Source organism: Toxoplasma gondii, chromosome VIII, assembly GCF_000006565.2.
Source record: "Toxoplasma gondii ME49 chromosome VIII, whole genome shotgun sequence".
Taxonomy (NCBI): domain Eukaryota; phylum Apicomplexa; class Conoidasida; order Eucoccidiorida; family Sarcocystidae; genus Toxoplasma; species Toxoplasma gondii.
This window is the reverse complement of record NC_031476.1, coordinates 575,873-597,879: the sequence shown is the minus strand read 5'-3', so window position 1 is coordinate 597,879 and position 22,007 is coordinate 575,873. Positions and strand designations below refer to the sequence as shown.

General features: G+C 53.6%; 1 protein-coding gene across 1 annotated transcript; it reads right to left on the bottom strand.

Annotated features, from left to right (window-relative positions):
• Positions 1 to 215: 215 nt before the first annotated feature.
• On the bottom strand, positions 216 to 21,666 carry TGME49_230080 (DEAD/DEAH box helicase domain-containing protein; the record flags this gene model as incomplete). The annotated part of the gene is made up of 21 exons (XM_018780244.1): positions 216 to 1,106; positions 1,724 to 1,897; positions 2,760 to 3,225; positions 3,982 to 4,080; positions 4,973 to 5,092; positions 5,599 to 5,760; positions 6,251 to 6,371; positions 7,229 to 7,537; positions 7,759 to 9,454; positions 9,988 to 10,265; positions 10,399 to 10,901; positions 11,453 to 11,529; positions 12,336 to 12,469; positions 13,396 to 13,835; positions 15,312 to 15,444; positions 15,889 to 16,366; positions 17,240 to 17,323; positions 18,115 to 18,463; positions 18,979 to 19,054; positions 19,464 to 20,714; positions 21,039 to 21,666. 21 exons carry the CDS (start codon positions 21,664 to 21,666, stop codon positions 216 to 218), a joined length of 8,469 nt encoding a protein of 2,822 aa, XP_018636898.1.
• Between the last annotated feature and the right edge of the window lie 341 nt (positions 21,667 to 22,007).

Below are 22,007 nucleotides of genomic sequence, written 5' to 3'. Positions count from 1 at the left end.
TCTGTTTCGAAAACCTGGAGCGGAAAGCAGTTGAGGGGGAGTGGTTTGTGCGGCTTTGTTTCCTCGCTGTGTCAAGGGTGGGTCTCAGCTGTTTTTCGACGATTAAAAAGGACGCAAAAACACCCCCATCGATTCCAGAGCTATATTCTGCTCTACGTCCAGTGCGCATCTTGTGCCGGCAACAGGCCCCGTTCGTTTTCGTGATCCAAAAAAGCTCAGAAATTCTCGAGCGATGAATCGGTCAAAAGCATGTGACTCGCGTCACCACTTCCTTCTTCTTCACGGCTTCCATCACTCTCCCTGTCTTTGTCACTGTGGCTATCCTCTTCACTATCGCTGTCCTCTTCACTATCGCTATCCTCTTCACTATCGCTGTCCTCTTCACTATCGCTATCCTCATCACTATCGCTGTCCTCATCACTATCGCAAATATCCTCATCACTATGGCTATCGTGGTCACGATCGCTATGTTCACCGCTGTCGTCATCTTCGTCTCCTTCCTCGATTTCGTCCTCCCTTCGCTGCCCGCGGTTGAGTCCCGCGAGGCCAAGGTCTGCTCCCCCGGCTGTCAGGACACTTGAGAGTCGCTCTGTCTCTGGGGGGTCACCGCAGCGCTCTCTTCGCCTGGAGTTTGAAGCGCTTGCCCCTCGCTGAAGAAAGGGAGGACAAGCGAGTCGGCGAGGCGAAAGAAGCCTCTGCTTCCGTCTCCCCGAAAAGGCGTTCTCCTTGCTCCGACTGTTTGACAGAAGCCGTTCGTCTCTCGCTCTCGCTTCCTTCTCCGCTTGCTGGCGAGACGCAATCGTCTGTACACGAGCCTCGCTTTCGCTCGCGCGGCCTGCGCGACCTTCCCAACCGATTGCTGCTTCTCCTCTTCGCACCGCTGCCGCCTCGGCGCCCAACCGAACGCGTGCGGCGAGCCTGTGACCTGCAGCTACCGCAGACGGAGCAGCTGGGAGCGCGGACGACGGATAAGACGAGCCGCGAGGAAGAGAAGAGGAAGAAGAAGACGAAGCGGAAGAGAGGCGCGGAGAAGAAGTCTGGTGGCTCGAAGGACGCCCGTGCGGAACGGCCAGAAACTGTTGTTGATCTGCTTCGTCTTCGCGTCGCTGTCCACGGAGGAGAAGAGAAAAGACGAGAAAACAGCAGATGAAAAGACGCCAAGTCTCAAAGACGGAAGCCAAAAAGCGAAAGCCAAAGGAAGAGACACGAAGGAAGGAGACGACGAGACAGCGCAGGAGACAGAGGCCGACAGAGAAAGAAGAACCACAGAAAAGAGAGAGATCCACTTCCTATGGCCACTGCCTTCTTCCTCGGATCTCTGCTGAGACATACGTCGTCCAAGGATGTCAAAAGAACTCTGTGGGACCATGATTTCAACAGGACTCAGCGAGTATCTCTACCACATCACAGAAAGGAAGAAACAGACGAGCAGATGAGACGACGGAAGCCAAAAGACGGCGTTCCTTTCTCGCGACGCGTGCAGTCGAAATCGCGAAAAAAGAACGTCACTTCACGTCTCTTTGCCTTCGATTCTCTCTCCCCCCACACAGGTACAGATGTAAGGAAAGCAATGCTCATCCATCTACACGGACACACCTTTGCATGCAATATCTCGCCTATCGCAATGCTGCAATGGAAAACGGCCTCTTCTGTAACTGTTCAACGAGACAACTGCGCCACAGCCTGCGTCGCTTCGTCTTTCAGCTTTTTTCCTCTCTCGCACCTGCAATTCTTCCCTGAGGACTTGCCGCGCATGCATTTTGATTTTACCGGCTGCCGCTACGCGACTGGTCTCACTCCGCATTCGCTGCAGGCGCCAGAAGTTCTCGCGCTGACCCTCGAGGCCGCCACTGCTGACTGCAAGGGAAATATCTGCTGCATCCGTCGCCTCCAGGGCCTGCGGCAAAAACAAAGAAATCCTCTCAACTGTCATGCGCGGTGTATGAAGTGTAGTGGTTCCTCGCCCGTATTCAAAGAATCGACACCTGCCTGCAAGCTCTACAAAAACCGTGACGAAGTCACTTCGGCGCAGCGCATTTGCCTCCGCCGCAAGCCCCGTCTTTCTTCTCGTTCCCTCACACACTTTGACCAACTCCGCGCGCCGGCTCCAGGAGCGAGGAGACGAGACAGAGAGAGACAGCATTTTGGAAATTATTAGAAATCCTTGTCATCTAGTTCATGCGATGAGTGGTGGTTGAACGCCTGCGCTTTGACGGAACGTTCAATTCCAAAATAGTTTACTTCAGGTGGCACATTTTTCGTAAATATTTTGAGAGACAAGAGATGGAGATCCACGAGGCTTTTTCTTTGGACGGCCTTCAAAGGGTGTGCTCTTGGGCCGCGTTGAGACAGAGGCAGTTGTCTTTCCGTCCCTAGAATTCCGTTTATTTGAAAGCGTTTAGAGAATCTTGTACTTCAAAACATTTTCTGTCGGTGGCGATATTTCTGCGTTTCTCTTCCCTCTGTCCTTGGGCCTCGTGCCTTGACCGGTCTCGCTGCTGAGTCGCATCGCGCCTCTTTATTCCCTGCTCGGAAACCATGTTTTCTGCATCTCTCGAATGCTCGCTTCATGTTCCTCCGGACCCCCCTTCTGCTTGCGCATCTGTTCATTGCTCCCGCGTTTCCCCGTTAGCTTGAACGTCTTACCTTCTTCCTCGCCTTTTGCCCTTTTTTCTCACCTTCAAAACTTCTCCCTTCCTTCCCTGTCTTCTTTCTTTTCTCGGGGAACCTTCCTTCGCAAGTCTGTTCTTCTTCCTCACCCTGAGCAGCTGTGCCAAGGGCGCCTTCGCGATTGCCTCTGGGCTTCGCAATCCGGCTCCGACAAGCGCAGCAGCTTGACGCACGGACAACGCCGCAGCGAATCGTGAACGGAGTTCGAGGACTTCTGTCGGGAGAGAAAGAGGCTTTCTGCCGAAAGAAGCAAATGCACTCGATACACCTGAAAGAAGTCCAGAAGACGGCCGAGACGGCGAAGACGAAGCGAGAGAAGACGAGAGAGAACAAGAGGAAGAAGCAGATGGAGAAGAATGGCGCCGCGCTCCTTCGAAGCCGACGACGGAGTCAGCGTGGTGGACGAAAACAGAATTCACGGAAGAGGCTGAACAGAGAGTAGAGAAAGAAGAAGTCGAGGGAGGGGAAGGAGACAGGGGAGACTGGGACCATGGGGAGAAAGACACGAGATGCAGTTTCTCTGACAACTGCAGAAAAACCTCGCTCAAAGCTGCGCTGCAAAAACCGCATCAAACACATTCAGAAAGCGCGCTTCACCGAGTACACAAACAGACAGCCACGACCGCTCAGCAATAAAAATACACACACATATTTAGCTACATATATTTGCTCGCATAGGTCTGAATGAGTGGCACTCATGTACAACGTAGTGAGTTCTGTGGCGCCTCTTCCATATATATACAAAGACATACATACATGCACAACTACATACGCACATCCATTTGTCTACATATGCCTAATTTATACATACATATATATATATATATATGTTGTAGACGTATCAGGTGGCGAGTCTTGATGTCCGGTTTTTTCTGTGAATCCGTTGAGACTGCGTCCGTTTGGCTGTTTCTCGCCGTGGACAGGAAGTGAGGCTGCATCGAGCGATGCGCGTTGCATGCGCGAGGCTAGGAAGGCGAGTAGGGTGGCATGGAAACTCCGGAACTCTAAAGCGACTTTATCATTTACGCGTTGAGACGCGAGCATGTGCAAGCGACGCTTCTGAAGTCTTTTTCTATTAGCCTCCCCGGGAAGAGCTTGCCGACGACCCTTCGTCGGCCGGAATGCTTCTGAAATCCAAGTCGTTCCCACACACAGACAGACGCTCGTTTCTGGACGCTCGAGGAACGAGGATGCGCGAGAACTCGGTCTCCGCGAGCCGCCACCAGACTGAAACGCGGTGCCGCAGGCTCGAGATCCTTCCGAGCTTCGCGGAGTAGATCGCGCCAACTGGAGAGAGGAGAAAGGACTCACATCTGCGACGGCATGCCCATTACGAACTTTGACATTGTCGACGCAAAGAGAGCAGCCTGCGCGAGCGTCTTCTGGACGGCACTCGGCGAGGAGGCGAACCTGAGAGAGGGCAGCGAGCAACCGATGCATGCGTTTCAAGTGCAGGACTCGACAGCTGGTCAGATCGAGATGACGCTTCATTTGCAGGGCACACTAAGCCTACTCAGGAAACAGGTGATTCCTTAAAGATTGGGGGAACACTGACAAAAGTGCGACGGTCGAGGACGAGCGGTTGGAGGATACAAAAGAGAATCCAGAGAAGCTTTCTTCTTGCATCCACATGCCTGGAAGGGAGCTTCTGTCACTCATTGGGGCTTGCGCGAGTGGCCGGCGACAAGCGAGTGGATTCTTCCGACTTCTCCTCCATTTCTCTCCTTCTTCCTCTCTTCGTCTCTCCTCTCTCCTTCTTTTTTTCTCCTTCCTCCTCTCTTCGTCTTCCCTCTCTCCTTCTTCTTCTCTCCTTCTTCTTCTCTCCTTCCTCCTCTCTTCGTCTTCCCTCTCTCCTTCTTCTTCTCTCCTTCTTCTTCTCTCCTTCTTCCTCTCTTCGTCTCCCCTCTCTCCTTCTGCTCCTTTCTCTTTTCTTCTCTGTCGGCTCTTCCTCCTCGGTTCTCTCTTGCCTTTGCTCGCTCGTGTCTCACATGAAGGCAGAGAGGAAAGCGCTTCGCCTTTCCCCCAGAGACCGCAGAACGAAAGCATATGCCTCGCAGGTTGTTTCGCGAGAGTGTGTGAAAACGATCAACAACTCTGTAAGAAGCATGTGAATGAGACGTTGTCTTCATTTCTTGTCTAGGTTTAAACGATTTGCTTTTAAGCTAGCAAGTATGCTTTTCTGCCTGCCCCTGCGTGTGTGACGGAGGCCGCTTGTCTGGTCTCCGATTTCGAGGAATCGGCGAAAACAGTCCACTGACAAACCTTCGTCGCGTTACACACACACGCCCCTTGCCCAACGGACTTTTCAGCAACACGGCAGAGTGGCGCATCGCGGGAGAGAACCTCGAACAGCTGCAGGGCGACGAAGAAACGGCGGTGGCACAGAAGAAGCCGCGCATTCTGCATGCACTGAAAGGTAATCCTGAAAAAAGAGGCGCACAAACTCCGAGGAAATGCCACGAGAAAGGAGACACCAAGCGCATGCGGTACGCAGACCGATGGGTGTCGACTCGAAGTTGCTGAAAACTGCAGATACACCCGAACGGAGTTCGAGGGGGACCCCGGTGCAGATACAGCTGCAGGAACGGGCGGTTTTTCTTGAGCACACACACGGGGACGCATTAGGCTCCGAAGGCCCCAAAACAGAAAACAACAAACAGCCCAATCTGTGAAGCAGCCTTCACCTGGACACTCGCACATTCATCCTCGCGTATGGGCACAGACATATTATCTCCACATACGCATCGGTGCGCTCTACCATATATACATATATATATATATATATATATCTGTACATGTGGTTATATGTAAATAGACACAAATGGATATGTATGTAGACATGCCCACAGTTCGAAGTGTGCAGATGGGGAGTGTCATGCATGTAAACGCCTGGAGAGAAAATGTGAAAAGGGAGAGAGTGACGCTGACCGATCTTCGAGGAGAAGCTGGTGACTTCGGTGGACTGCATGCGCCGCAGCCGTCGCCCCGCCAGTCGCCAAAGCCTCGCTGAGGCAGTCTCCTTTTCTCGGCGCTGTGCGAGAGGCGCGCAGCAGAAAGGCGCGGGAAATTCCGAGAGAGTCCGCGAACTTCCTGAGAAGCCCACAGACCAGATGCGCGTGCATGCAAAAAACAACAGGCCTCTCTCCGTTCTAGCGTCGAGAATTTAGAGACAGGAGATGCTTTTCAGAGACACCCGAACGACGCCGAGCGCCTCACGGCGCTCGTGGACAACGCCAGCACGCACAGATACAGATAGCTGCAGACAAGTGCAAATACGAGACACAGTATGCAGCCAGCTAGAGAAGTGCATACACATATATATACATATATACATATATATACATATATATATATATATATATATATATATTGATATCGTGACGTAGAGAGGCGGTGTTTGGAGATGTGAAGAGACGCGGTTGTTGTGCCTGGAGGAGCGAGCAAACGCATGTACGCAGGTGGGGATACAGAGGACCTAAAAGGTTGAAGAAGGTTTTGCTGGAGACACTGAATGAAGATGGAGTTTCAGAGGCGAGAAGGCATTTGTGCTCTGCGAGTCTCCTCACGAAGGGGGAACTACCTGGAGAGGAGATCGAGATTGTCGTAAACACGGAGACAGGCGACCCAAGAGAGGTTTGTCGGAGAAACAATCGGCGCTGCTCCCAGGTAGAGAAGATGCAGATCGCTTCGCAGGCAGAGTCCTGCATGCGCAAATTGCATGCAACGCATGCGGTGAGGCGAGCGTATCTACCAGGAAGGTGCAGGCTTCCTTTCCTTTTCTGGCGGTGAAAAAGACTTTCTTCTCAAACAAGGCCTGGAGCTTCCAGCATCGACCGCACGCGTCGCCTGGACTCGGTCCGCCAAAGTGATGGAGACATCGAAGACATGCTTTGGTCGGCTGACTTGTGTCGCATATATTCGCGTAGAAGCGCATTCGTTGACTCGTAGTTTACTTGGAAGCTGCTCAGCTGTACAGAGCCAGCAGCCATTCGTAATCTCTCCGCATACGATACTGGAAGATAACAGGCAGGTTGTGAGCTGAATGAGGCTGCATGCCCCTCGTAGGACATGCGCAGGTACGAAGTCTAACGCAGCTGCCAGAGAAACAGGACGCAACCACTCGATGTTGAGAGACATCCCGAGGAAGAAAACGACATGAAGAGAAATAGGGAGGACCTCTACCAACATCTAAACACCCGGCAGCTGGTAGCGGAGGCTCTCGGCTCTTCTCTCTTGCCAAGGTGTGCGAGAAGGCTGCATGCGGCGCAGTTGAGGCACTGATGCACAACGCGAGGGCAAGAAGAAGGACAGAGCAGCAGAAGAGAGAGAGGGAAGGGAATCAGACAGAGGAGGAGCAGACAGAGGAGAAGCAGACAAAGAAGAACAAGACAGAGGAGAAGAAGACAGAGGAGAAGAAGACAGAGAGAGACACGGTCACTCCAGACGAAGATACCGAGAGGAAGAGGAAAAACCGGCGACACAGAAGAGAACGACGATGAGGAGAAAGAGGCAGGTGCAGAAAGCAAGACGCATGCGGTGTTTTATTACATGGTCGCACCTTGGTGAACTGCCTTATAGAGGTCTGCGAAGGCCTCGAGGGCTTCCCAGGGATTGAGGCCTGTCTCGACAGCTGCAGATCCCAAGTACGTGCAGGAGACGAAGGTGGTTTGACTCCATCTTTCGTATGTTCGCGCGCGGTCTCTCTCTGATTTCTTCTCTTTTCTCGCGGCGAGAGACCTTCGATTCTTCTCGCCGTCCTTCTGTTCTTCTCCCGCCGACGTCCTGGAGGAGAGAGAAGCGAGCGTTGCGTCGCTCTCGTCGATCCCGGCTTGGCGGTCGCGCGCGCCCTGACCGTAGCTACGGCGGACTGAGAAAGAGGAACGCGAGAGAGAAGGAGGCGAGGCATGAAAAGAAGAAACCGAATGTGAGGAAGCAAACCAAGCGGCAGAAGAAGACAGAGTGGACGAAAGCGAAGCAGATGACACGAATCAAAAAAAGAGAACGAAAGTCAAGAAGAAGAGAGAAGGGAAAGAGAAGAGAGAAGAAGGACAATTCAAAGGGGAGGAAAGCAAAGAAGTGGAGACTCACACGATGAGGGAGAAGAGGATCGCGGATTCCACGAAGCGACTGAAGTGGGCCGAGAAAAAGCAAGTTGGAGTTTTAGAAGAAGAAGGCGAGGGAGACGAAAGGATTGAGAGACAGCTCGCGAGAACTCGTCCTTCGCATGCTGGGCAAGTGCCCCCAACATCGCGCTGCTTCCTCGGCGCATCTGCGTAACTTGGAGACGCTGCTCGCTGCTCTTCTGCCCTGTCTCCGTTTGTTTTTGTGTCTTGTCGCCTGTCCTCGAACCTGACACAGGTCCAGCCTCTTCAGTGTTTGTGTCGGCATCCCGCCTCCCGCCTCCGCTGCCGCTCAGACCAGGTGAAAGAATGTCAGCCCCTTGCAGCGCGTCCTTCTGTGCATGCATGCGCTGCGGTGTCTGTACAGCGAGGCTCCGACTCGCTGCCGGCATGGACGAACGCGCCTCTGTGGCCTCGGTCTTTGTCACAGTCATCGCGTTGTCGTCTGCCGGCTTCAGGGCCTTTTCCCCGTCTTCTGTCTGTTTTTTATCTCGTGGTGTCTCTCCCATCTCCCGCGGCGCTCTGTGGGCGTTTGGAGAAATAGAGCGAAGAGCGCTCGGCCGAACACAGGGCACAGAGGGCGACTTGCATGCGTAAACTGTCTCTGCCAGAGTCTCTTCTCTCTCCGCGGCCTTTCGGCCCTGCGCCGCCTCGTCCCCAGGCCGGGACGCGCCCACGGAGACTGCAGAGACAGCCGCGTCGCCGGAATGCATGCAGCGAGGCAGAACTCGTTGAGAACAAACAGCGTTGCAGTACAAAGACGGCGAGGCGCAGGAAGACGACGAGAACTCGGAGAGCTCGTGGAGAAAGAAACAGACGAGCAGAGGAGGGGATCGTAGATGCGGCATTCGCCGAAGCGTGCATGCAAGGCCGCGGTGCTCTCGACAAGACAGCACAAACTGCCTCTTCAGCAAGGTGGCGTCCTGAGCCGCCTTCGCGCTCGCCTGTTCGAGACTGCGTCTCCTCTGCATGCGCGGGTCTCCACCGGGCAGCTGAGAGGCAGCAGAGACAGGAAGAGATCCTGCACACGAAGAAGGCGAAGACTGGGATCCGGACGCGCGATGCGAAGGTGAAGACGAAGCAGGCGACAGAGGCAAGGGGTCAGACGAAGGAGAGAAGGACGAAGGATGGAAGTTGGCTCCGTAGTTGTGGAGGTACGACTCAGGCGACAAAGAGGACGTCCTTCTCAACGGAGAGGGAACCGCGGCGCCAGGTCCCGTCGCGTCCGCCCGGACGACTACCTGTTCTCTCCGAGCGGATTCCGGGTGTATGTACACCTCACTTGAGGCTTCAGGCAACGTCTGTAGAGTCTGCTGGGCGCGTCGGGCCTCTTCCGCGGCTGCTATGTAAAGATTGCGTTTTTCCTCCAGGTCTCGCCGCAGGAAAGCAGTGAATCTTCGCATGCAGATGGCGCCTTCTAGTCCCCCTTCCCATGCCCGCGAGACAGCCGCCGGAGCATCTGTACACCGCTCACGCTCGTGCTCCCCGGCCTTGTGAGTGGCAGCTTCTTCGCTCTCGGATGGAACGAAAGTCCCCCCATCGGCTCCATCAGCGACTCTCGCGGGAGAGCTGACAGCGGCGCTGCCCCGAGTCTCGAGCAAGTAGTTCTCGTGGAGATACGCCACACATGCATGCAGTTCGCTTTCCATCTGCTTCCGCGGAGTCTGGAGACAAAGTCAGCGAAGAAAGACACCAAGAGGCAGAGGCTGGGTTCGCTGAAACAATGAGCAAGGTGAAAGGACTTCTCCTGTCACACACACGTTTGCGAGAGCCCAGTCGTGCGTCCAGACGAAAAAACAACCAGGCAAACACAACACACCTGTCCTTCATCTCCAGAGAAACGGCGACAGAAGATGTCCTGCTCTCTGTACCTGGAGACCGTATCGCAATGCATGCTGCATGCGATTTCAGAGACGACAAAATGCACAATTATATATATATATATATATATATATGATCTGGAACTCACGTGCGACGAAGAAGACAAACGAAAGTGATAGACACGGGAGAAGTCTATGGACGCAGAAGAACAGACGACGCGAGTGTAAAGAAGGCGAAACGTTTGCGAAGGGCGTTACTCTGTCGACCTCCGTTGTCTGCACCGAGACGAATCAGAGACTGACCTTCCTTTCACTGCAGAACGAGGAAGCCCAACACAAAGAAGACGAAAGGCTCCCTCCGTGAAGCTCACACTCACCTGTTTGCCGCGCAGCGTGCAAAGGCGGACGAGGCTGAAAAGTCGAGAAATCACTGGTAAATGTCCTTCCTCTTCCCTCTCTGTTCTTGACTCTTCTTTTTCTTCTTCTCCGTCTTCTCGCTCTTGTTCTTCCTCTGCGTTCTCTCTCGGAGAGAACAGGCGGGTGCGCGTCTGCTCGTTTCCTGAGTCAGAAGGGAGAGAGGAGAAGGCGAATGCGAGTTCGCTTTTCCGTTTCGACCTTTCGGGGCGCTGCGAGGGCAAGTCGAAAGCGCCTCCTTCTGCATGCACAGACGCCCGTCCACGTTCAGGCTCGCACTTCGCTAGGCAGCACCTGCGACCGTCCAGGATCCACGCCAGCGAACGCCGACCTCTCACCGTCTTTTCTGCATTTTCATCAAAGCGTTGGCTCACCTTCTCTATCTCCCAGACGCGCGCCGCCGCGCCCGGCTCGGAGAGCTCCCAGCCCTCTTCCTCGTTCTCCCGAGATCTTCCTTCCTCTCAAAAAGCACTTTGAAGGAAAAAGCAGAGAGAGCGGTAGAAGCGTCTCGCAGCTCTCCAGTAAGGCCCGACACAGGTGGAGGCCCTGGAGCTGAGAACGGACAGAGCTGGAAAACGTCTCTCCTCCGTCCTGAGCAAGCCAATCCTGAGCTGTACGTACAGCTGGAGAGACAGCGGGAGCGAGTGCTGTGAGGGACCTCTCGGGGACGGCTTTCAAGGCGCGTTCTGTCTCCGCATGCAGATTGGAAGCGAAAGAGTGTTGCCGGCAAGAAACGGCGTCCAGAGCTTCTTGATTAGGCGAAGGACAGGAGAGCCCATGGGGCGGGGAGAGAGACACACGAGACATTGGAGAACCGGAGATGAGGGCGAGACACGCAGGCAGTTGCTTTGAAGAGCAAAAGAGAAAGGCCTCTCCGCTGAACGAAAAACGCATGCGTCGTGACAAGGTCATTGGGGGCCAAGCCACCCCTTTTGTGCAGCTTGAAAGACAAACTGAAAGCTACAGAAGCCTCTTGCGTTTCTTCATAAACAGAAGGCGCTTGTTCCCCATATATGTATATATATAGATATGCGTGTAAAGCGACGGATAGGTGTCTGATATATGGATACGTGCACATACAGATACATATACATACATCTATATACCGACAGACATGTTTGATTGCATGCAAAGCGATATACACGTATATATATATATATGCTGATATAGAAACAAAGGATAGCATGTCAGCTGAGGGGGAACAGCGCCCATTTGGATGCGAGGGAGAGGCTCTTTCGATGCCAGACTCTGTGTGTCTCCGAGACAGAAAACGGAGAGAGAGGGTTCGAGAGACAGCAGAGCGAGGCGAAAAGCTTGAAAAGGAACCATCGATGTGCTGGCATTTGTTCTCGTCGCTGAAGACGGACTGAAAAAAACTCCAGAGACCTTCGTTCGGCGACGTTCCTCGCAGGCGAGTCCGATCCTCACCGTTCGGTGTAGCCCGTGCGGCCAGCGCGTCCAGCCATTTGCCTGAATCGCGCGACGTCGAGAGTCTCGTTTCCGATCTGCGTCGCTCACCCAGAAGAACGAAAGAGTAGATAGAAGGCGAAGAGAGGAGAGCGAGAACAGGGTGGGGCATTGCACAACGTCAACGAGGAAGCAAGGAGACAGAGCACCGGAAGTCCAAGGAAGCAGGCTGCAAGCAGAAGCCGGACGCATCGACGGCAAACGAAGGGAGGAACGCGGCGAGAGAAACTGAGGTGGAAGGAAAGACGCCGAAAGCGCCGATGCACGCAAAAAACACGAAGAATGCGCACCGCCGAGGCGAAGGCACACGGAGAGAGAAAGGACGCAGCGCCAGCGACCGTCGGGAGAAGAAGAGAAAGCGAACCTGAGAAACGCCTTCACGGACGCAAAAGGAACAACAAGGAGTTGCATGGGAGTCTTTGAAGAGACAGAGAGAGACCGAAACTCGTTGCCCGAACGCATCTGGACATGTTGCCACGGAACTCCACCCCCACACGCAACGCCTGGCGCGGGCGGCTGACAAGGACAGAGACACTCTTGGGAGAGCAGAAGCCAGTTCTCTCTTCGAAGGAGAGACTTTGGAGAGAAGAAAAAGAAGCTCGCCTTGCGAAAAGCGCTCGGGTCCAGGGGATAGAAAAACTCAAGTTCACGCAGAGAAACGAATGCACCAACACCGTGGAGGGAGAGACAGAGATCGGTAGACAAGGTCAAAAGCAACAAGACCTTCAGGACTCGCATAGGCATGTAGGCCCAATAAAACGCGCCGGCAGATGTTCATGCATGCGCGCTCGTAGACGGAACGCCAGATCAGCGAAAACGAAGAAGCGAAGATACATTTCCTCACCTCTGGGGACCTGAGGATGACGCGCGAGGCAGGCAGGTTGACGCCGAGAGCGAGAGTCGAGGTGGCGCAGAGCACTGAGAGAACACCTTGCTGGAAAGCGATTTCGATTGCTGTTCGCGCTGTTCCTTCTAAGCCTGAGGAAGGAAAATGAAGACGCGACAAAGCGAGCTAGAGGATCTTCAGAAAATAACATGTTGTGGACCCCATGGTTGACCAGCAACGAACGCGGCGCGACAAAAACATCTACGAACTGCGACTCATGGTCCGCGACCTACAGCTGTCTTTGTCGACATATGAATCTATACAGATGAGTAGATAATACCACACAAAAGGTGATAGAAGTACGTCGGTCATGCGCATATGTGTAGAAAGAGAGAGACGCACCGATATACGCACAAATGCATTTGTACAGATGACGAGTGCATACAGATTCGCAGAGTACTACATCATAAAAAGAGACAACGCTTGTCAAAAAGTAGTGGATCGGCAGCACTGACATGCGACGCACACCATGGCTGCACACTTTCCGCTTGAACAGAAACAGAAATGAAAGTGCATGAAAATCGACAGATGCGTAAATTCTCAGCTCTTCACTCCCTATACCTCATGACTCTGCGCGTTCAAAAAAAACCAAAGATATAAAGATTAAATCTAAATACATCTCAATCCGTATACGATATACATATATATATATATATATATCTACGTGGACTGTGTGTAGAGTTGTTCAACGCGAAAGCAGCGTCTGTCACAGACACTTGAAAGGCTCACATGCGCCACATCGAGGTGTACAGACACCGGCTGGCCTCTGCATGTGTTTTCTTCTTCGTCCCCTGGTGAAATTCCGTGAACCCCCATCGTTCTCGTCTTTTTTTCACTCTCTTTGCCTTCTTTTTCCCCTCCCTTGCTCTTTCTTTCGCGCTTCCTGCTTCTCGTTTTTTTTGTCTTCGTCTGCCCGTTTTTTCTCTCCCCTTCTCGCCCGCTCGTGGCATCGTCCGGCTTCGCTTTCAGCTTTTCTTCCATGTTCTCTTCCTTCGTCTTCTTTCTGTTTCCCTGGTACCTGCGTGGTGGTACGCAACGCCTGCTCTGATGGCTCGCTCTTGAACTGGACAGAGGCCGCTTTCTGGGCCTGCTGCGTGCCGCAGGAGATTCAGTAAATCCTCCCTTCCTTGTTGCAGTGGCGGCGAGACAAAGAGCGAAGGAGCAAAGAGGAGAAGCTCTTCCAGGAGAGGCTGAGGGACAGCCTGGAGCCAAGAAGGACCTGCAGACGCAGCGGAGTCTCCGGAGGGTGGTGGGCCTCTCAGAGATGCCGTTCGAAGCGGCGAGGAGGCCTGCGATTGGGCGTCGATTTCCTTCTCGCCTGCCGCTTCCTCGGGAAAGGAAAGAACTTCAGAAAGAGACGCAGGCGGAGAAGAAGAAGACATGTGCCTCAATCTCGAAACCGCAGCGGGGGAAGCAAGCCAAGCAGCTGCCGCAAGGAGACGATACAATGGAAGACGACTGCGAAGGCGACAAGGTAAAGTCCACACAAGGAGGGAGACGGAGAGAAGATCAAGCATGAGTGCAGAATAAACGCTCATGTTGTTATTCGGTATGCGCTGTCAAGAAGCGGTTCTACGTACTGTAGCCTCCCATTTCTGCGCAGTAGAGAGTGCAAGTTGGACGCCCGCCTTCGCCGCGTAAAAACAGACGGCTTTTGAAGTAGTCGTAAAGTGTATTCACACATTATATGCAGTGTTAGACGAGCGAAACTCTGCAGGTGTCAGTCATCGACAGTTCGACGTAGGTTCCCACTCCGAAAAGGCAGACGCAAAAGGCAGACGCTGCATGCAGCCAGAGCAGGCGGGCGAGAGGCCAGTCGAGGAATCGCGAAACAGCAGACGAGAGAACGAGACAGAACAAGACGAGGCAAAGGCGACGGGAGGAGAAGAAGGAAGCAGGAGACGGGGAGTACGGAGAGAAAGGAGAGAAACGAGGGGACAGGAAGACGCGAAAGCCGACAGAGGAGAAAGGCGAGGAGAGGAGAAAGGCGAGGAGAGGAGAACGGCGAGGAGACGAGGGACGGGATGGAGGAAACGGCTACGCGGAAAGGATCTTGCATGAGAAGAACCGTCGTTCAGCACCAAAGATCACTGAAAGTTCCAAAAGCCTTGCTCACCCGGGGGCCAATGTCCTTGGCCCGCCGCGTTTTCGGACGGTCGCCGTCTCTGTTTCCGACTGTGTAGTTTCTTTTTTTCTTCTTTGTTTCGTGTCTCTTCTGGGAAGTACGGAGTGGAGACAGGCTCCGCTCAAGGAGGGGCGACGTGCGAGGTTTTCCTTAGCTTTGTTTTTCCTTTCCAACGAATCTGGCAGAGAAGTCTCCGTCGTAAACATAAATGAGGCGGCCTAGCCTGATCCCAGGCGACTCTCCTGAATCTCGCGGTCAACGGTGGACCACAGTGCCATCCCGACATTCGAATCACTTCGCCCCTCGGCTCTCTGTTTATGCACAGGCCTCACCTGTCGCCGTTTCTCTCTATATTCACATTACCGCACAGCTGCTCTTTCCACAGGCATGGTGTACGAATGCCTCTCATCACTTGCGTTACCTCAGAGTGGCGACGCCTGCTGACCTTAGTCAAGGATTTCCTACTGAACTGTTTGCGTGTGTTTGGCCGCCTTCTCGAGTTTCTTCGGTGTCAGATCTTCTTTCGGACGCGGCGAAAAAGCAGCGCTTTTCAATCTACGAATGGCTCGTTCCAATGCCTCTGCGAACAACCTGGTTTCGCGTCCGCAGCTGCGAGTCTGACCAGCAGCACTGCCCGTGTGAGAGAAGCCCTCAGTGCCGGACTGTTTCGAGACCGCTTCGGCTGCGAATCACTACGAATCCACGGACGCGTATAGGTCTTGACGCCTTTCTCCAGTCCACGCTCCACTGTGGCTTTCATGCCTACGTCTGTGTTTTCGTCTGTTTCACTTGTCTGCGTTGTCTCCTACCTCGCGAGGAAACCTGCAGATCGAGCGCACCACGCCTTCGTTGCGCAAAAAACAATCACCGACTTCGCCTCGCTCGTCGTCTCCCAGACGAGGTACCCCAAGTGATCCTCGTCGATCAGGAGTCGCTGCTGGCCTGCGTCAGACATGCGCGACGAGGAACAAGAAGATGAAGAAGATGATGCCGGAAAAGAAGATGAAGAAAATGAAGAAGAAGAGGAAGCAAACGCACAATGGATGAAGAAGGAAAGGAGGAAGAAGAGGAAAAGCACAAGGCGACAGAAGAGAAGGAAGAACAACAAGAAGCGGCATTCTTTCTCGGAGCGGCGACTAGTGTTTGATAAGGTGGGTCGCATTGTTTCTCTGCAGTCCAGCTCGGTTTTCTTCTTGTCTCGTGACCATGGTGGTCTCTCCCTACATCCAGTGGGGTCATCACTGGATCTCTCTGTTCCCGCTCCTTCCCTGCCGCCTTCTCTCCCTTCTTCGCGCTGCTCTGTCGCCTTCGGTGTCTCCTCTGTCGCCTTCGGTGTCTCCTCTGTCGCCTTCGGTGTCTCCTCCCCAGAAGATCGCTCGACCTCACCTGGAAAACCGACTGGCGTCTGAGGGTCCTTCGACTGCCCCGCGTCATCGCCCGCTCGCTTTCTCTCTGTTTCTCGAGATTTCCGTAAAATCCCGAGCGCGCGGTTCGCCACCACGTCGTGCGTTTGCAGATGCAGGCTCATCCCGTCAGCCGACAGCGAAGAAATCGCGAGCGAGAGCGCAGCGGCCGCGGCACCGGCCGCAGTCAGGAGCACCGTCGACAGCCTCCGCCTCGTCTCCGGCAAACGCCGCACCAACTGCGGCCGCACAGAGAGCGCTACAGGAGAAGAAGAAAACGAATCAGGGGAAAGCGACACTGAAGAAGACGAAGAGGACGAAGACGCTGAGAAAGAAGAAGAACAAGAAGAAGACGAAGAAGAAGAGATAGACGAGGGAGAGGAGAGATGAGGGGAACAAGGTGTCGACGAGGGGATGCCAGAAGAAGGCAAAGGGAGGTAGGCCGCAGTCGAGCGGTAAACCTGGGGTAAGAATGGGAGAAGACACGCCCCAAAACGAAATTCGTTTCTCTTCAGACGCAAGCTGGAACAGCAGTTCTTGATGGGCGGGAGAGACGAAACTCATCGATATTTGTCTGTCCAAAAACACGAGTCTCTAAACCACGCTGGAATGGCGGTGACCTCAAGAAACGAAGGCGCGAAACGCCTCCAGCCTCCTCGTCGACCCCGAAATCTGAGGAGTTGATCCGAATGCCCACAGGCACTCTACAGATTTATGAAAATAATGTAAATTTATATATATATATATATATCGTGACTGTTTTCAACAAAACAGATTTTAACAGGTACCGGTCACACATCTGAATGCACAGAAATTCACACGCATATATATATATATATATATATATATATAGGAAGATGCACCCGTTGGACTCAACCGGAGTCAATTATCATTGATAGATACAGTCCACTCGTATCCTTATATGTGTAAAGATTAATTCACACCAACAAGGTAGCTCTGCACAGATAACGGTCTCTTTCCAACACAAACATATATATGTATATATATATATATATATGTATACAATCCTTGTTATGAGTACGCGTTTATCTATCTCGCGGGGTAGATGGAGTTCGCTCGTATACAGCTGCGCAGAGATGGAGCTGTCTACCTCCCTGTGTGAGAATGCATGCATGAGTGTCTGCTGACTGGTGCATGGCGCAGACACGCTCTGGTAACTCTTCAAGGCTTCGGGTGGAGGTGGATCTCTGTGTACAGGTGAAGTGAGTTCAGTGGCACTCTGGACGACTACGTTTCTGCAGCGGCTCGGGGGGCGTCGAGAGTCCGACGCTGCGCGGAGGTCAACAGAAGAACAGAGAGGAGAGGGGACTCACCGCGCCTTCGCACTTCAGAAAGTAATCCAGCGCCAGGGGGCGGAGAGCCGTCGTGAAAAGCTCCGCGTTCAGCCACTCCGCCAGCTGCGGCACCGAGGAGCGAACGAAAGGGAAGAGAACAAGCATAAAGAGAGTGAGGGAGAGAAGGACGAGCCAGAGGAGGAGGCGCGAGAGGCGGGGAAGGGGAGAGAGAGGAAGGAGGGAGAGAAGACGACGAAGATGAAGGAGAGAGAGGAGAGAAGTAAATAAAACCAAACAGGGAGAACCGACGTGGACGCGTCTTTTGCATTTGACTCTGTGTGCCCGGGCGCCTCTAGGAGGGCCATGGTTGTCCAGATTTTCTCTGGTGCGTTTTTCTGTTTCTGTGTCTCAGTCGTAGCGGACTCTATGGGGTGTGAACACGACCACAGCCGCTTCGAGTGAGACTCCCAGATTCTCTGCATCTGACTGTATGCTCACGCTTATTTTTCCTGAATCGATGCTGCTTCGCCTGCCCTCCTTCTGTCCTCTTTCACGACCTCTTCGGATCCAGTAGAGAAGAAGCCAACCTCAAGCCCCAGTCGCTCTTTGCTGTCCATGCATGTATCTTAGCACACATTTGTGCATATATGCAAAACCACAAAAATTTATCTATATAGATACATAAATAGATAAATGTAGGTAGCTATACAGATATTTAAATGAATAAACGTACAACATCATATATCCGTATTTATGCGGAGGTGGCATGTACACTGGCTTCAGTGGAATGCAGAGAGGGCCGCCGGTGTAACTGAGCGTGTCTTCTTTGGGGCGTACATACACTTGGCACATCCGCGTCCTCTGCCTGCACTCTGAATCTGAACCTCTTCAATGAGGTCATGGTTTTTCTCTACCTCGTGAGCATTGGGGAGAGTGGCAGACATGGCAACGACTTGTATTTCTTGATAGAGAAAGCGGTTGAGGAACCGGATTTTCATCAACAGGAGTTCGACGAGGAATCCTCGCGCCTTCTCGCCGAGCGTATGAAATTCGTCCACGACAACGACGCCAATATCCTGAACAAGCAGACCCGGGAGAGACGCGAGGCGCCGGCTTCTGCGTGCATCCCTTTCTGTCTTTCCTGCGTTTTCTTTTGTGCGGGCCTGCGAATGAGGAAGCGGACATCGAACGTCGCTTCCTTTCTCCTCCAGGTCTGAGAGACCGCCCTCAGCTCGAGCGATCAGCGCTGCATCCTGCAGGAGGCTGGAGAACGGGAGAAAAAGTGCAGAAAAGAGAGGACTTTCGAAATTATGTAAATCCATTTGTGAGACACAGGACATGGCACATGACAGTGCTCCTCTGGTTGTCGAAGTAGGCCAATACATAAGCAGGTGCGAACATACACACATACATATATATATATATATATATATATATGTATACATATATGTCTACGAAGGTCTGGGGCGTCTGTGAGGGGCATGCAGGCACTACAAAAACAGGCAGCTGGGGTGGGTTCGTGACTCACCAGCATTTGTTTGCATGCATCAATGTATCTGCGTGTACGTCTGAAAATGAACAAGTGTAGGTATCGCTCTATGTTCGTAGACAGACAGATAGATCGAGGTGGATTTAGATAGACCGAGATATTTATATAGATAGAGGGAGAGATAGATCTGGAGACATGGAGAGAGAGAGATAGGCCCATATATATATATATATATGTATATATATAGGTTGGTGAGTGAGAACATGTAAGGCGATATTCGTTTTCTGACCGGTTGAGGATGTTATTCGCTTGCTCGAGAGTGCAGACGGCGATGTCGATGCCAGCGAACCATCGAGACGCAGAGGCTGTCAACAAGAGCGGAAGGAACGCGCCAAAAAAGAGACACTCGCAGTTCGAAAGTGGAAAAGAGACGCGAGAGACGGGGGTCAGCCACGGCAGGCGAATCCGAGCGAAGGAGTTTGCGCGACGCTGTCTCTCCGGGGAGAGAACAAAACGAGGAAGCGCGGACAAGAAAGAGCGGCTGCGAGAAAGACAGCGAGGTGGTAAAGAGACAGTGGAGGACACGGAGGGAAACGGGGAGGAGGCGAGTCGGGAAGGAAATTCTGGAAAAGCGACAGAGAGCACGGGGCGTCGAGGAGACACCCATGCCTCTGCTGACGCTGTCTACGTTTCGCACTGTGGCAAAGCCGATTCTGTGTCCTTCGACCTCTGTAGACTTCTCGACTGTGCTGCTCGTTCTTTTCCTTTGCTCACCGGCAGAGGCGTTGAAGGCCTGCACGCGGAGACAGAGCGTGGGGAAGAGAATGTTGTGAAGGAACTCGGACTTCTCTCGGCACAGCGAAACATGCGGCACGATGTACATACACCGCTTCCCAGCAAAGAGACACCGGAGAACCATAATCAAATCTGCAACTAGAGACTTCCCGCCAGAAGTCGGAGCGCAGTACACCAGCGATCGCCCGGTTAGACTGCCCTCTGTCGGAGTCGCCTTTCGTCTCTTCAAAAAGTTGAACTTTCTGTCTCTGTCTTCTGCGTCATCTCCATCTCCGTCATCTCCATCTTCGTCGTCTTCGTCTTCGTCATCTCCATCTTCGTCGTTTTCGTCGTCTTCGTCGTTTTCGTCTTCGTCTTCTTCGTCACCTCCATCTTTGGCTGCGTGTTTTTCGCCTTCCTCGCGGTCTCGCGCTTCTTCGTTTGAGCACTTCCCCTTTGAGTCGCCTTCCGCTGCGAGTTCTCCATCTGCGGACTCTCGCTCCTCGTCGTCTGCGACAATCGTCTCCGCAGTGGACGGCGACGAAGGGCAGGAGGCATTCTCGTCGCCGCCTTCATCTTCGTCAACCCCTCTTCCTGCGAGTCTGCTTGCCTGGCTGCCGCCTCTCTCCTCTTCGTTTTGGCAACTTTCTCGTCTGCGTCGCTTCCCCGCTTCGTCCGGACCTGGCTGTGCCTCATGGGCGCCTCCCCCAGTCTCCTCTCCTGCGTCCCTTCCGCGTTTCTTATCGCCAGGGTCGATCAACAACTCCACTGACGAAGCCACAGAAGACGGCGAAGAGGATGACCCAGGAAACGCCGAAGCAGGCGAAGGAGAAGCAGCGGCAGCAGAGCCCGAAGCAGACGGAGAAGAGGAGGACGACGCAGGGAAAGGAAGTGATGGAGAAGACGCGTTGGAAGAACGAGCGTCTGGTCGCGCGAAGCACGGTAGGGCCAGCGACAGACACTCCGCCTGCCAAGGATAGAGAGAATGGATGCCGCGATTCGCGAGTGCCTTTATCAGAGAGGGAGGCAAACACCAGTAAGCGAAGCTGCATGTGGCGGCGCTGCAGGGCGAATCCGAGGACGACACAGGCGCATCGGCGGCGAACGTCGAAACGCGAGAAGACTGTCGCGTTTCTGGTAAAGAAGGCGAACGGCGAGCTTCCGCTGCTGGACCGAACGCGGTCTCGCGGAGGTGTCTGTACACGGGAAGGCGCTCGGGGTGCCAGATGGCGCTGGAGCAGTCTGGACGATCTGCAGCGAACATGAAGAGACCGAAAAAAACCGAAGCGCTTGTCAGACACAGTAGACAGCGGCGAAGCACGAGACAAACGGGGAAAGAGGTAAAATAGAAAAGAGCAAGGAGACCAAGAGAGAAGGAGAACAGCACGCAAAGGCAGCGGAGAAAGGGAACTGGAACACTATAAAAAAGCTGCAGACAGAGACACCTGTGCGGAACGAGATCTCCCAAAACATGGACGCCCCCCTATCCTTGTCTTTCCGAAGACGCGCAGTGCCGTTTTCTTCCTTTCTTGAGAGCAGGCAACTCGCCCCCTTCATTTGACTGCCTGTTCTCACCGGTGATGCCCTGCGCCTTGAGGAAACGCGTCTCCTCTCTAGCGATTTGAAAGCAACGAGGTTTGGGGATGATTTCTCCACTGATGGAAACGTAGACCAGCTCCCGTGTGTCGGACGCGACTTCCTGGCTGGCCGCAGACAACAGCCAGCTGGCTGGGCGCGAGCGCCAGACAGCTAGGCGTCGCTTGGGTCTTTTTGCGGCCTCTTTCTCTGCATGGCGCTGTCTCAGAAGATGCCGGTGGAGCGCGAGGCCTTTCTTCTTTCCGCGGCTCTGTGCATGTCCTCCGACTCGCGGAAGCAGCCGCAGAATCGCCTGGCGCTCGACTTGCCTTTTCGCTTTCTCGCGCTCTCCTTTTCGGCCTCGGCGTCTCTCTTTCCTGCCGCTTCGGCTTCTCCTCTCTGGTTGCATGCGCGCAGAATGCTCGCCACAGTCTGCGGCTGCTGCCTGACGCAGAGCGACGCGTCGCGTGTGTTGAGGATCCTTCGCGTCCGCAAGGCGAGGAGAAGAAGGAAATGGAGGAGCCGAAGAAGCAGGGGAGGCAGAAGACGAAGAGAAGGAAGAAGAAAACGAGGAAGCCGACGAAGATGCCGGAGAGGGAAGGGAAGATCCAGATGCGTGCTTTCGCATCTTCTTCTTCGGGCGTGAGACTCGAGTTCCTCCGTCTTGTCTCGGGAACGAGGATGAGGCGGCGACAACGGCAGTCAAACCTTCCTTTCTGTCTCCTCAACAGCGCTGAGTATTTCCTTCGCCATTGAGTCGAAGGAACACCCTGCTGGACAGCGCAGGGCTCTCCTGCGTTCTCCTGGGAGTCTCTTTTTTCTTTTTTTCGCGCGTTTCTGCACGATCTTCCTCGCCCTGGGACGACCTCCCACAACTCGAGCGGCAAACAGAAAGGGAGGGAGGCGTCGAACATATAAACATGGCGGCGAGAAGATGAGAAGAGAGGGAGACTGAAGGAAAGTGTAGAT